Source organism: Heloderma suspectum, chromosome 10, assembly GCF_057233095.1.
Source record: "Heloderma suspectum isolate Gila_16-S chromosome 10, 16-S_ref, whole genome shotgun sequence".
Taxonomy (NCBI): Eukaryota; Metazoa; Chordata; class Lepidosauria; order Squamata; family Helodermatidae; genus Heloderma; species Heloderma suspectum.
In genome coordinates this window covers 15,879,076-15,891,256 of record NC_139467.1, presented here as the reverse complement: position 1 = coordinate 15,891,256, position 12,181 = coordinate 15,879,076, and the positions used below count along the sequence as shown (strand labels likewise).

Sequence of the window (12,181 nt, the reverse complement as noted above, 5' to 3'; positions counted from 1 at the left end):
GCATTGGTAAGTTATGATGTGTGGGAAAAGAAGCTGAGGAAAACTCTGTGATGGTTCCATGGCCCCAGAAATGAGCAATGTTAGCTGCCCTTTAGATTAGAGATGCACGGATTTGAGGACCTTTGCCTCAAAAATTGTCATTTTGAGCTGAACACTTCCGCCAGGCAGTTGCAAACCTCAACATCTTTATAGGGGTGGGGTAGGGATGCTCACAGAAATGCAGTGTTTGCCTCACCAGGGACTATAACTGCCCATTCAAGACAGTGGAGACATTGTGCCTCCATTGACTTGAATAGGCAGAGTTAAACACTCTACAGCCCTGAAAATAGTGTGGGGGGGGGTGTTGGGGGGGGGAGAGAAAGCACCCACCACTGAAGACCCTTGGGCCAAGATGGTCTTCACCAGTGGGTTGATTTTTGTCCCTGTGCCACCATTTTTGGAGCTCGACTCTTTGCAGTCTGAGATCCAGTGGAGGCTGTTGGCTCCAATTTCGGTGGGTCTATGAATTCATTCTGGGTTTCTGTCAGAACTAGCCAGAACTCTAAAGGAGCTAGGCAAGGTGCTGAACCTTGTCCCAAAAATAGGTTCAGCATGTTGGATAGCTCCATTAGAGTTCTGGCTGGTTCTGACTGAAACCTGGAATGGATTCAGGGAACCACCAAAATCGGAGCCACCAGCCTCCACTGGTGTGATCCTGGGTGGGGACAGCAGCCCTGACTTCAGGCTGAAAAAGGCAGTCAGGGCCGCTGTGCAGGAAGGGGGATGGGCCAGGGTGTGGTGTCTGCAGAATCGAAGCAGGGGAGGTTGCCTGAATGTGCTGTGCTCACCTGGATGCTGTTGGCAATCTTTCAAGCAGGGGCGTTCGCCTATCTGAGCTTCCCCGATTCAGATGCCTGCCCCATCTCTACTTCATATACAGTTGAAGAATGATCTTGAACACACAAGAGGAACCAAGGCCTTGTCCAGGATAAAAAGAGGGATGGGGCAGATCTTTCAAAGATTAGTTGGAAGGAATCAGGGATGTTCCATCAAGGAAAATGTGAGAGGTGCTGAGCCAAAGGATTTCCGAGACTCCTTTGTTGGGTTTGCAAAGAGCGTCTCTACACCAGCCTAAAATCCCACATTTAAAATGGGGCTTTCTGCTTCTGTTTTAAATGCAGGATCACGACAGACTCCCTTTACACGCGCTTCCTTTCCCCCCTGCCACTTTCCCCCCTTATCTGAGTCTTCCATATGTTTCATTATACAGCCGCTAGATGGCACTGTGGTCTAGCACCTCTTATGCAGCTTTTCCTTTTTCATGAGGGAACTCAAGCGGAACTCAAACGCTGTAATTTGATAGCTCATTCTCTCCCATCTTTTTAAAAAATGGAATAAAGGTCATTTAGTGCAGGAGATGCTCTGGAGGCTGACGACGTCATCTAAAGGATCTGTGAACTTCCATGTGTAACCAATCTCCATTGCAGGATAAAAGCTTCGTGTGAAGAAGCCCAAAGGCACCCATGATCAGAGGCCAAGAGGGGCATCTTTCCTTCTTGCTCTGGAGCCAAGAGAAGCTTTTTGCTCCCAAAGCATCTCACTGCACTTTGTTGCTCCTGTGTCTGTTGCACACTGTGGATCATATTGCATGGAGGGGGGGGGGGTGATCCGGTCTCATGCTAGTGGCTTTATTCATGTGTTTTAGTATTTATTTGTTTGTTTATTACATTTCTATACCGCCCATTAGATGAAGCTTGGTTTTCTGGTTGTCATTTATAGCCCACCCCACCCCAAAGGTTCAGGGCAGATGGGGGCTTCAGCAGAGCCCAGGCATCCTTGCAAGCACTCACGTGTTACGCTCACAGATGGCTGGACAAATCTGCTGTAACTGAATTTTGCTGCAGGCTCTTTCTCCATTCTGAAAAAGTACTTCCTTCCATCACTTTCCTGGGCATCATTGATGCTGAGGGAACAGTCGCCTTGTTCCAGATCCCCCGAGAGATGAAAGCGATTGCCAGTGTCATCTGCTATGTTTTTATTCCCATCATTGGTGGCCACTGCAGGACTGATGCCAAATCTGCTGCCTTCCTTGTACCAATATCCATACAGCGTGGCAGTGCTATTGGCATGTAATGGTTCATAAGTGAAATTGCAGGGGATGATGACACAGAGCCCCTCCTGTACTGACACAGCCTGAGGGGCATTCAGTCTATAATTCAGGTTCTGGCACTGGACACCTGCAAAGAGGAGAAGGCAAGAAACTCAACCATCCAGGTAGAGAACAACAGTCCCCTCCCCACCCCATTACTGAAAACAACTGGAGAATCCAGGGAGTAGTGTTTGTTCCCATAGCTCTCTGCCTTCTCCTAGTCCTTACCTTCCCAAAGCAGGCAGGTTGAAACCAGACCAAGACTCAAGACCTCAAGGAAATAGCCCATCTTCTCTTTTCTTCTGCTCCCTGAAACGTCAGCAACTCTGCTGTCAGCTGTAGGTTCCTAAGAAACAGAAAGAATGCGGAGGGAAAAGTGGGTACAGAAACAGAAAGTGGGTAACTTTGAAGCCTGGACATTATTAGGATTAGAGCTGTGTGCAAATAGCCTCTCAATAGCAAATAGCCTCTCAAATAGCCTCTCAAATAGCCTCTCCATTATTAGGATTAGTGCTGTGTGCAAATAGCCTCTCAATTTTTTTATTTTTTTTTTGTGGCCAGAGAAATTGGGGGACAATTTCACCAAATGTCTCCTAGGTGAACAGAAATTCTCCAACAGCTTCTCACAGATAGGGCTCATTATTGGCAGGGCTTGTAGCACAGGTTCTTTCTTTTCCTTCCTAAGGGTTTTTGCTTTACTGCACCGCTTCTGTAGGTGGCAACAGCATCAATGATGATGCAGCTTCCACTTTTCTGAGGCAGAATTTTGAATTTCTTTTGGTGGCATTTTTGAGCTTGCTTAATCTCTGTGAGGTGGCCGAGGGTGCTGTGTGTGTTTTCTCTCTCTATTACACATCTGTCCTTTGCTCTGCAGCATCCCAGGCCACCTGCACTTCCTGAACTGAAAAGGCCCCATGGGAGGAATTGCCCCATGATATCTTCCTAATGACAGCTTTAACTGAAGTGCGGGAAGCTGAGGAGGTGACAGGCTGCCACAGAGACTGTTGTACAATGACAGACAGGACACTCATGCACACTCCTCAGCCACCTCATAAGTAAGGTAAGCACAAGAACCCCAAGCCCAACCCATGAGAATTTCTCCGAAATTTCTCCTCCTCTGAATTTCTTTTTGAAAGCAATTTATTTTCTATCTAATTGAATGAGAATGGTAAAAAAAAAAAAAAAAAAATGTGGGGGAAACCAAGGGCTTCTGGGCGGCCAAAAGGCAGAATATGAATGTAATAAATAAATAATTTTTTTCATTTTGGCCAGCACACCTCTCTTCACTGCCACTCCTGCGACTCCTTCTCAACTCATGAATTTGCAAACAGATTTTCACAAAGGCCACCCGGAAGTTTCTCTTGAACAAGCACCATTGAAATTCAGTTCAGCTTATTGAGCTAGTACAGAAAAACCTGCTGGTGGTTTGAGACCATCCATTGGCGCCATAAACTCTGGTGCTTTCCCTTAGTAATTGGCTCTGCAAGAGGGTACTCATGAACTCATTCATTCCAGAAGGGAGAACAAAAGACATTCTTTCTAGAAGCTTCAGAACCAAACAAGCAATAAAATGACGAAGGAAGGATGGAAACAATGGCTCAGTTATTGTCAAGTTGACAGGCGGAGTTACTTACTTTGAAGGAGAGGGTTTGTGCATGGTTAATGTGTCAAATTTTCAGGAGAACACTGCAAGCCTTCAGTTTGTGGTGGATGAGAGGTCAATAGCAGTTTGTAGTGTTCTTGTAATACCTCTTTACAGACAACATATGCACACTGAGCAAAGAAGAGCAGCCTGGCTACCTATTTGTACTGGCCTGCAAGTAGGGATGTACGAATCCCACTCACCTGTCCGTTCCGGGGCACCGGCGCTGGGGGGAGGCGCTCCGTCCCTCCCCCTGGAATCCTTCCTGGCCAGCTCCACTCCGCGGCAACTCCGCAGAGCTGTCAGCTGGGGCCAGCCACAGCTGGAATTCCGGCCGCTGCCAGGCTGCTGCGGCCGCAAATGGCGGCCGCTATGCCAGCTGCCATTTGCGTGGCTGCCAAGCCGTGATAGGCTACTTAAATACTTACGTCTCCTATTATGGCAAAAGGCAGCCATGCAAATGGTGGCCGCTACGACAGCTGCCATTTGTGGCCTCAGCAGCCCGGCAGTGGCCGGAATTCCAGAATTCCAGTGGCGAAATTCCAGCCCCGGAACTGCCGTCGCATCCGCTGCCAGGTAAGCTCTGTCCCGGGGGGATTCCGCAGGGTGGCGGGGAGGGAGGCTGTTCCGCCACATATTCCAGGGGGGCTCATTGGAGTCCGTGGCGGAATTCTCTGACATCCCTGCTTGCAAGCATCAACTGTTGCCACTTGCAGAAGCAGTGCAATAAACCAAAAGCACTTAGGGAAAAAGAAAGAAACTGTGCTACAAGCCCTGCCAATAGTGAGCCCTATCTGTGAGAAACTGTTGGAGAATTCCTCTTCCCCTAGGAGAAATTTGGGAAGGGAAATGTTAATTGTATGCTTCACAACATGGGTCTCTAAAGAGACCCCACCCCCATCAGACCATTAAGTCCCAGCTGCACCACTGAGGTGGGTGGTCCTTTAGATAGTATCATCATAAGGTCAAAAGAGGATCCCTGCTGGATCAGACTTCGTGCTCCATCTAGTCCAGTATCCTGTTTTTCACCCAAGGGCTAGCCAGAATCCTCTGTGAAGCTCATGAGCAGGACATGAGGGCAATAGCATTCCCGTGCTCTTGTTCTCTAGCAGCTAACTTTCGGTGGTATACTTCTTCCGGATATAGAGGTTCCATTTAGCCATGAATTTGTCTAACCCCCTTTTAAGGCCCACATAACTATTGGCTGTGTTTGCAAGTGATGAGGGGAATCCTCCCTCTTCACACATGCTTCCTCCAATTTTTGACCAGGTGCAAAGTACTGTACTCACACTTTGCGGGGAGAGAGACTGAGAGCATGAGGTGTCAACCAAACTGTCCCAGGGTGACCTTCTCACCCCATGGTCATTACAGGGAGGGTATGAACTTGAGCACACTCCGGGAGAGAGCGGAGGACTGGAAGGCCTGGCGTGCTATGGTCCATGGGGTCACGAAGAGTCGGACGCGACTGAACAACAACATAGCTCAGTGGTAGAGTCCTTCCTCCCCCCTTTCTTTCTTTCTTTCTTTCTTTCTCTCTCTCTTTTTCTTTTTCTTTCTCTCTCTCTCTCTCTCTTTCTTTCTTTTTTTCTTTCCTATGATCATAAATAACAGCACAATCCTATGCATGTTTTACTCAGAAATTAGTCCCACTGTGTTCAGTGGGGACACACCCAGGAAAGTGTGCATAGGATTGCAGCCTTGGTCATCCTTTCAAATGATAAGGAGAGTTTTACCACACATCAGGTGTAGTGAAACAGTCTGCATTGACTCAGCTGTCTTACTTTGGCACTTTGGTTTGAGAGGTTTGGTTGTATGTATGTCTCCATATATATGCTTTCTTCTATGAGAAATAATAATGTTCAGATATTTTACCACGGAAGAAGACCTTATGGTCATATGCATTTAGTGTGTTTTCCATATGATTCAGTGGAGGCTGGTGGCTCCAATTTCGGTGGGGCTGTAGACGCAGCCAGAACTCTAAAGAAGCTATCCAAGGTTCTGAACCCATTTGGGGGGTAGGATTCAGCCCTTTGGATAGTTCCTTTAGAGTTCTGGCTGGTTCGGACTAAAACCTGGAATGGATGCATAGCCTCACCAAAATCGGAGCCACCAGCCTCCACTGTTAGGATCACTTTTATTTTATGCATTTAGGTGATGTAATATGTTGTTCTTTCTTATCTTTTTTAAATTTTGGACCTTATAAAGTCTGTCTATGTGTTTTGTGTGCGTACATGTATTTTGTCTATTTTCATTCCATTATACATCCCAGTGTGTCAGGGTTTTTTGTTGTTGTTACTTAGGGATGTTAGAGAATTCCGCCACGGATCTCAGTGTGGCCGAATGCCAGTGCATTCGGCCCCCTGAAATCAGTGGTGGAACAAAGCCCCCTGCCCCCCCCACCCCGCAAAAGGTGCATGAAACGGAGCACTTACCTGCTGCCATTCGCCTTGCTTTGCGAATGGCGGCCGCGTCTGCAGCCGCCATTCGCTTCTTCATTATAGCCATGATAGGCTATGTAAATACTTACATAGCCTATCACGGCTAACGCAGGGACGCCATTTGCGTTGTACACATTCCTGGTGTCGTACACATTCCTGAGAGTGATAGTGACTCTGGCAGGGAGAGGGAGGCACAACAGCAGCTTCTGGATGTTAGGTGCCAGCACAGCGTCAAGCAGGAGATGGCGGGTGCTGAGAGGAGGTGCTCAGCCCGCTTGGCGCGATGGCAACAGCAGCACCCCGAAGCCCCACGGGAAAGGGGTGGACTCTCTCCTCCTAGCTCATAAGTTCAGAGGTTTCCCACCTTCCCCTCCAAATGGAGATCAACTGATTCCTAAGGTTAGAACCCCTGAGTAGGCAGCTCTCTTAAGTCTCACTGGTAGGATCAAGCAATTAGCATCTGTAAGCGTCATTACGTTGAATGGAAATAAAGCCTTGGAAAAGAGCTCTATTGTCTACGTGTTGATTCTGGCTACCTGAGGATTTCAGAAGGCAGAAGGGGCGACCTCTTGACACACAGTTCCACTTGGTACCACTTGCTAACCAACTGTCTGAATTCACCACCCATTGTTACATATGCAGCAACTTTCCTCTCCCCTCTCCCCACAATCTCTCGATGAACAAAGTCATCTGGAAAATGTGACATTATGGTTATGCTCTTCCCTTCCTTCTGTAATCATATTTTAACCAAGAAAATCACTAGAGGCAACCATATGCAAAGAAGGGTGAGGCTCCTGTTCCTTTAATGGCTGTGGAAAAGAAGGAATGTGGGTGAATTCAACTGGTTATGGAAGGCTAGGGTAGCCAGAGGCCAAACAGGGCAGGGCTGCTACACCTTTAATACTCGTGTAGAAGAGGGGATCTCCGCAGGTGTATTACTACTTCTACTCATCCACTAATGGTAAATGAGCCCTATCGCATCTGGTCATCCTAGTGGGTAGTCTGTATAGTAAGAACTAGAGCTGTGCACAAAGGGCCTCTCAAAATTCTCCAGCCTATTTATGGGTAGAGAAATGGGGGGGGGGACACAATTTCACCGAATTTCTCTTGGGGAGGAGAAATTCTCCAGCAGTTTCTCACAGATAGGGCTCACTATGGGCAGGGCTTGTAGCACAGCTTCTTTCTTTTTTCCAAAGCATTATTGGTTTATTGCACTGCTTCTGTAGCTGGTGACAGCATCAACTGTGTGAGGCTTCAACTTTTTTGAGGCAGAATTTTGGATTTCTTTTGGTGGCATTTTTGAGCCTACCTAATCGCTGTGAGGGGGCCGAGGGTGCTGTGTGTGTTTTCCCTCCCTATTACACATCTTTCTATTCCTCTACAGCCTCCCAGGCCACCTGCACTTCCTAAACTGAAAAGGCCCCATGGGAGGAATTGCCTCGTGGTGTCTTCCTCATGATGGCTTTAACTGAAGTGCGGGAAGCTGACGAGGCTACAGGCTGCCACAGAGATTACCGTACAATGACAGACAGGTTACTCATGCACACTCCTCAGCCATCTCCTAAGCAAGATAAGGACAAGACCCCAAGCCCAACCCATGAGAACCCACGAGTTCCATAGTTTAACAATGTGCTGTGTGCGAAGAAGCACTTCCTTTTGTCTGCCCTGAATCTCCCACTATTAACTTCATTGGATTACTTTGGGTTCTACTATTATAAGCGGGTGGGTGGGAGAGACAAATCATCCCTCAATCATAAGAACATAAGGAGAGCCAGGCTGGATGAGACCAAGGGTGCATCTAATCCAGCCTTCTGTTCACACAGTGGCCAACCAGCTGCCCATGGGAAGCCTACAAGCAGACAATGAATGCAACAGCATCCTCCTGCCCATGTTCCCCAGCAACGGGTGTACATACACATACTGCCTCTGATACTGGAGGTAGCATGTAGCCATCAGGACTAATAGCCACTGATAACCTTATCCTCCATGAATTTGTCCTGTCCTCTTTTAAAGCCATCCAAATTGGTGTCCAGTCCTACATCTTGTGGAGGTGAATTCCATAGTTTAACTATGCGCTGGATGAGGAAGTATTTCCTTTTATCTGTCCTGAATCTCCCACCAAACAGCTTCATGGGATGACCCCGGGTTCTAGCATTATGACAGAGTTGAGACCACAACATAATTTTATAAACCCCTCTCATACACACCCCGTTATTTGCCTTCTTTCTCAACTAAAAATCCCCAAATATTGTCACAGCATAGGCTGCCTCGCAACATTTAATGTTCCTAGACACAGCTTCTCTCTCGCTCTCTCTTTTTATTTTGGAAGTGAATCACTGATGGTCACTGCAATACACATGAAAGCAGAACAGAACCAAAATACAGTAATTTTCTAAAGAACAACATTCAGCCTTCCTTCCCCAAAGCGAGCTTAATTTGGATCTGCAAACTTTGGTGGTTCCTTCCCTCTTCCCTCTAAGGCTGCAATTCTAAACCCAGTTACTAGAGGGTAATAGTGTAGTCCTGGGCACGTCTACTCAGAAGAAAGCCCGGATGAGTTTAGTAACTACTTTAGGAATTTGCTCCCACATAACTGTGTACCGGATTGCAGCCTAAATCCCATTAAATTTATAAGGACTTACTTCTGAGTAAACATGCTTGGGATTGAGATGTAAGAGCCAGACAGAGAACTCAAACCCACACAACCTTCTTCTTAGCATAGTGTTTCTCAAGGTGGGTCAAGTTCTCTGTTTGTTCATTATAGCTAGCCACTTCCTATTTGCAGACCTGGATTTCATAACTTGTGATTTTACCGAAATTAGATCTTTTTTTAAAAAAAAAAACCTGCTACTTGTTGCAGTACCATAAATAATCTATCCATATACATCTTTGTAATATACAATTCTTACTGGTGAATATTTTTGATCTCAGAAAAATAAATAAGTGAAATGAAAAGCCAAGGGCTTTTCTCTATCTTTGTAAAAATGTTAATATGGTTGTTAGTTATTCATTTTATACTTTGATTTTGTAACAAAAATAACTCTTTTTTTTTCTTGAAACAAAACAGTGGCTTTCAAACTTGCTAGCTGAAGGGAGCCATTCCACATTGGCCTAGTTCGGACATCACAACAGCCCAAGTTTGTTTGTTTTTAATAGTGTGGTGCTGAAAATGCCTCCCACATTTTTTCAACCGTTTTCATAGAAGAGAAATTGCTTTCGAAAAGAGATTCAACGATGAAGACATTTTGGAGAAATTCTCATGGGCTGGGTTTGGGTTTCTTGGGCTTACCTTACTTAGGAGGTGGCCAAGGAGCGAGCACACGTGACCTGCTTTTCATTGTACAATCATCTCTCTGGCAACCTGTGGCCTCCTCAGCTCCCTACACTTCAATTAAAGCCCAGTTTACGGCACCATGAGGTAATTCCACCCTTAGGGGGTTTTCAGATCAGGATGTACAGGCAGCCTGGGAGGCTGGCTGTGATTGGGTAAGCTAGTTATAAAACATCCTGAATGAGGCAGAACAATGGAAGCCTTTTTCATCAGGGGAGAAAACATGCCGGAAATTGGAGGGCAGATTTTAGCAGAGCACTAAATCCTCATCCCTGGAGCTGGACACAACACTGCCCCCATCTGCATTGCAGTGGATGCAACTGGGGGCCAACCTGCCAAGACAGTTGATGCTGTTGCAGCATGAAAACCCCCAAACCCCTTACAAAAAAGAGAAAGAAGCTGTGCCGCAAGCTTTGCCAATGGGGAGCTCCGGCTGGGCGAAACTGTTGATAATTTTTCCTCCCACTGGAGAAATTTGGTGATGTTGTCTCCCAAATTTCTCTGCCCCCAAGTAAGGTGGAGAATTTCAAAAGGCCCTTTGCGCACAGCTCTAGTTTTTAACCCTGAGTTGTTGTGAATGAGTGAGCATGTCCAATCACTCCTGCTCTGAGTGAGAGTGGCTAACAACCCAGGGATTGTTATCAATCCCTGGGTTGTTTGCCATGATGTGCAAACCAGAAACCATGGCTTGTCTTTCTCCTGACAAGCCAGAGTTGGAACCCATGGTTTAACCACTCACTTCAAAATTTAAGAGGTGAGTCTGAGGGCTGATTCAAATGGTATCCTCCTACAATCCCAGTAAGCCAAAGTACTTGGACTAGGTTGATATAAGGTAAAAAAAAAAATAAAAAAAAAAACAGGTGTGGTAATATATATATATATATTGGATATTTCTATATGGGACTAATTTGGCGATGTACAGGTATGCAGGATTTCTGAGTTACACAGAGCTCTTTAACATTCTGCATGGTGTGGATTCATGTGTAATTCAAGCATATTCTGACACAAGGGCACACACAGTAGAGAAAATCATCTTATGTAATATTCCCTCCAGTGAGAAAGCAGAAGCATCACAGAATCATAGAATAGTAGGGTTGCAAAGGGCCTATAAGACCATCGAGTCCAACACCCTGCTCAATGCAGGAATCCAAGTCAGAGCATCCCTGACAGATGGCTGTCCAGCTTCATCTTGAATGCTTCCAGTGTGGGAGAGCGCACCACCTCCCTAGGTCATTGGTTCCATTGTCGTATTGCTCTAACAGTTAGGAAGTGTCAGGAGCACCCTAGCTGCCTCTTACAGTCCCCTCCAATAGCCAACTCAGGACACAGACGACGAGGATTCTTTCCAAGGCTTTATTCCATTATTACTTTATGACTCTTACAGATACTAATCACTAGCGACTAAGCAAGGAACTGCACTGGGGTAGATAGCAGAGTAGCCTAAGCTCCAGGTAAGGCAGTTGGTCCCCGTTTGAAGGAGAAGCGCAGGAAGACTCTGAACTTATGGGCTAGGGAGAGATCCTCCCTCTTACCCTTGGGTCCTTGGGACATGACCGTTGTTTGAGCGCCAAACGAGCAGAGCGCCTCCTTTCGGTGCCCTCCATCTGTCGTTGCTCCCTGCGTCTGCGCCAAGCATCCAGCAAGCCCCCCTCCACTGCTCTCTCACAGCCAGGGTCACTATCTCTCCCAGGAATGCTGGCAGAAGGAATCTCTGACAGCTGCTGTGCTTGTGAGAGATGAGCGAGCTCCTCTCCCATGGATTGCTGTTCCTCCTCAGAATCAGAACTGCTCTAGGGCTCTATGGGCTCAGTTTCCACCCTGACAGGAAGTTTTTCGTGATGTTCAGCCGGAATCTGGCTTCCTGTCACTTGAGCCCATTATTCCGTGTCCTGCACTCTGGAATGATGGAGAAAAGATCCTGGCCTTCCTCTCTGGGACAACCTTTCAAGTCCTTGAAGAGTGCTATCATATCTCCCCTCAGTCTTCTCTTTTCAAGGCTAAACAGGCATCATTCAAATAAGAAAGGAAGTAAGCCTCTTTTTTGAAATTGTAAAGTAAGTCACTTGTCACATATAACCAGGAAATTTTGAAATAACTAATAACAATCTAGTACCTTGAGATATTCCAGCAAAGCAAGCTTAAAGAATGGCAGAGGAGAAGGGAAATGAATGATGGGCAATCAAGAAAACAAACACATTCATAAGTGAAGCCCAGCTAAAGCTAAGCACTTTAAAAGTTCTTTTGATCTCAGTGGCAGCCTGTCAAAATCAGTGTTACTTAAAAGTTCTTAACTTTGGCTGAAATGAGAAGGGGATTCTTACCTCTTTGCGCCGGCACCAGTGTTTGTCGCAAACGTCCTGGAGTTTCTTTGCCAATGTGCCTGTCCCTCTCTCTTATCAGTGCAATAATGCAGGAAAGAAAGAAGTTCCCAGAAAAAAGTACCTGTGAAAAGCAGAAGTGTTTATGCCTCACAAACCGTCATCAGTAGATTGCAACATCAATGTACAGCGGACAGTGAAATGTGGGACTTCATTGGGCAAGCAAAGAGCTAATGAGGGTGGGGGTGTGTGTGTGTGTTAGTTAGCAAAAGTGATTCAAGCGCCATCGCTACTGGTTCTTGTAAGGTGTCTCTTGTCCCCAGG

General features: G+C 46.4%; 1 protein-coding gene across 3 annotated transcripts in view; it reads right to left on the bottom strand.

Annotated features, from left to right (window-relative positions):
• LOC146337807 (sialic acid-binding Ig-like lectin 13) overlaps positions 1-11,950 on the bottom strand; it is a 47,358-nt gene extending 35,408 nt beyond the window's left edge. For all 3 annotated transcript variants that reach the window (XR_014785100.1, XM_084815286.1, XM_084815287.1), the window contains exons 1-3: positions 11,861-11,950; positions 2,357-2,474; positions 1,830-2,216 (exon numbers count right to left, since the gene is read on the bottom strand). Coding sequence is in view for 2 of the 3 variants with exons in the window: in XM_084815286.1 (XP_084671412.1) it covers positions 1,830-2,216; positions 2,357-2,417 (448 nt within the window). In the remaining variant the exon portion in view is untranslated. The remainder of the gene's footprint in view (positions 1-1,829; positions 2,217-2,356; positions 2,475-11,860) is intronic.
• Positions 11,951-12,181: the final 231 nt, after the last annotated feature.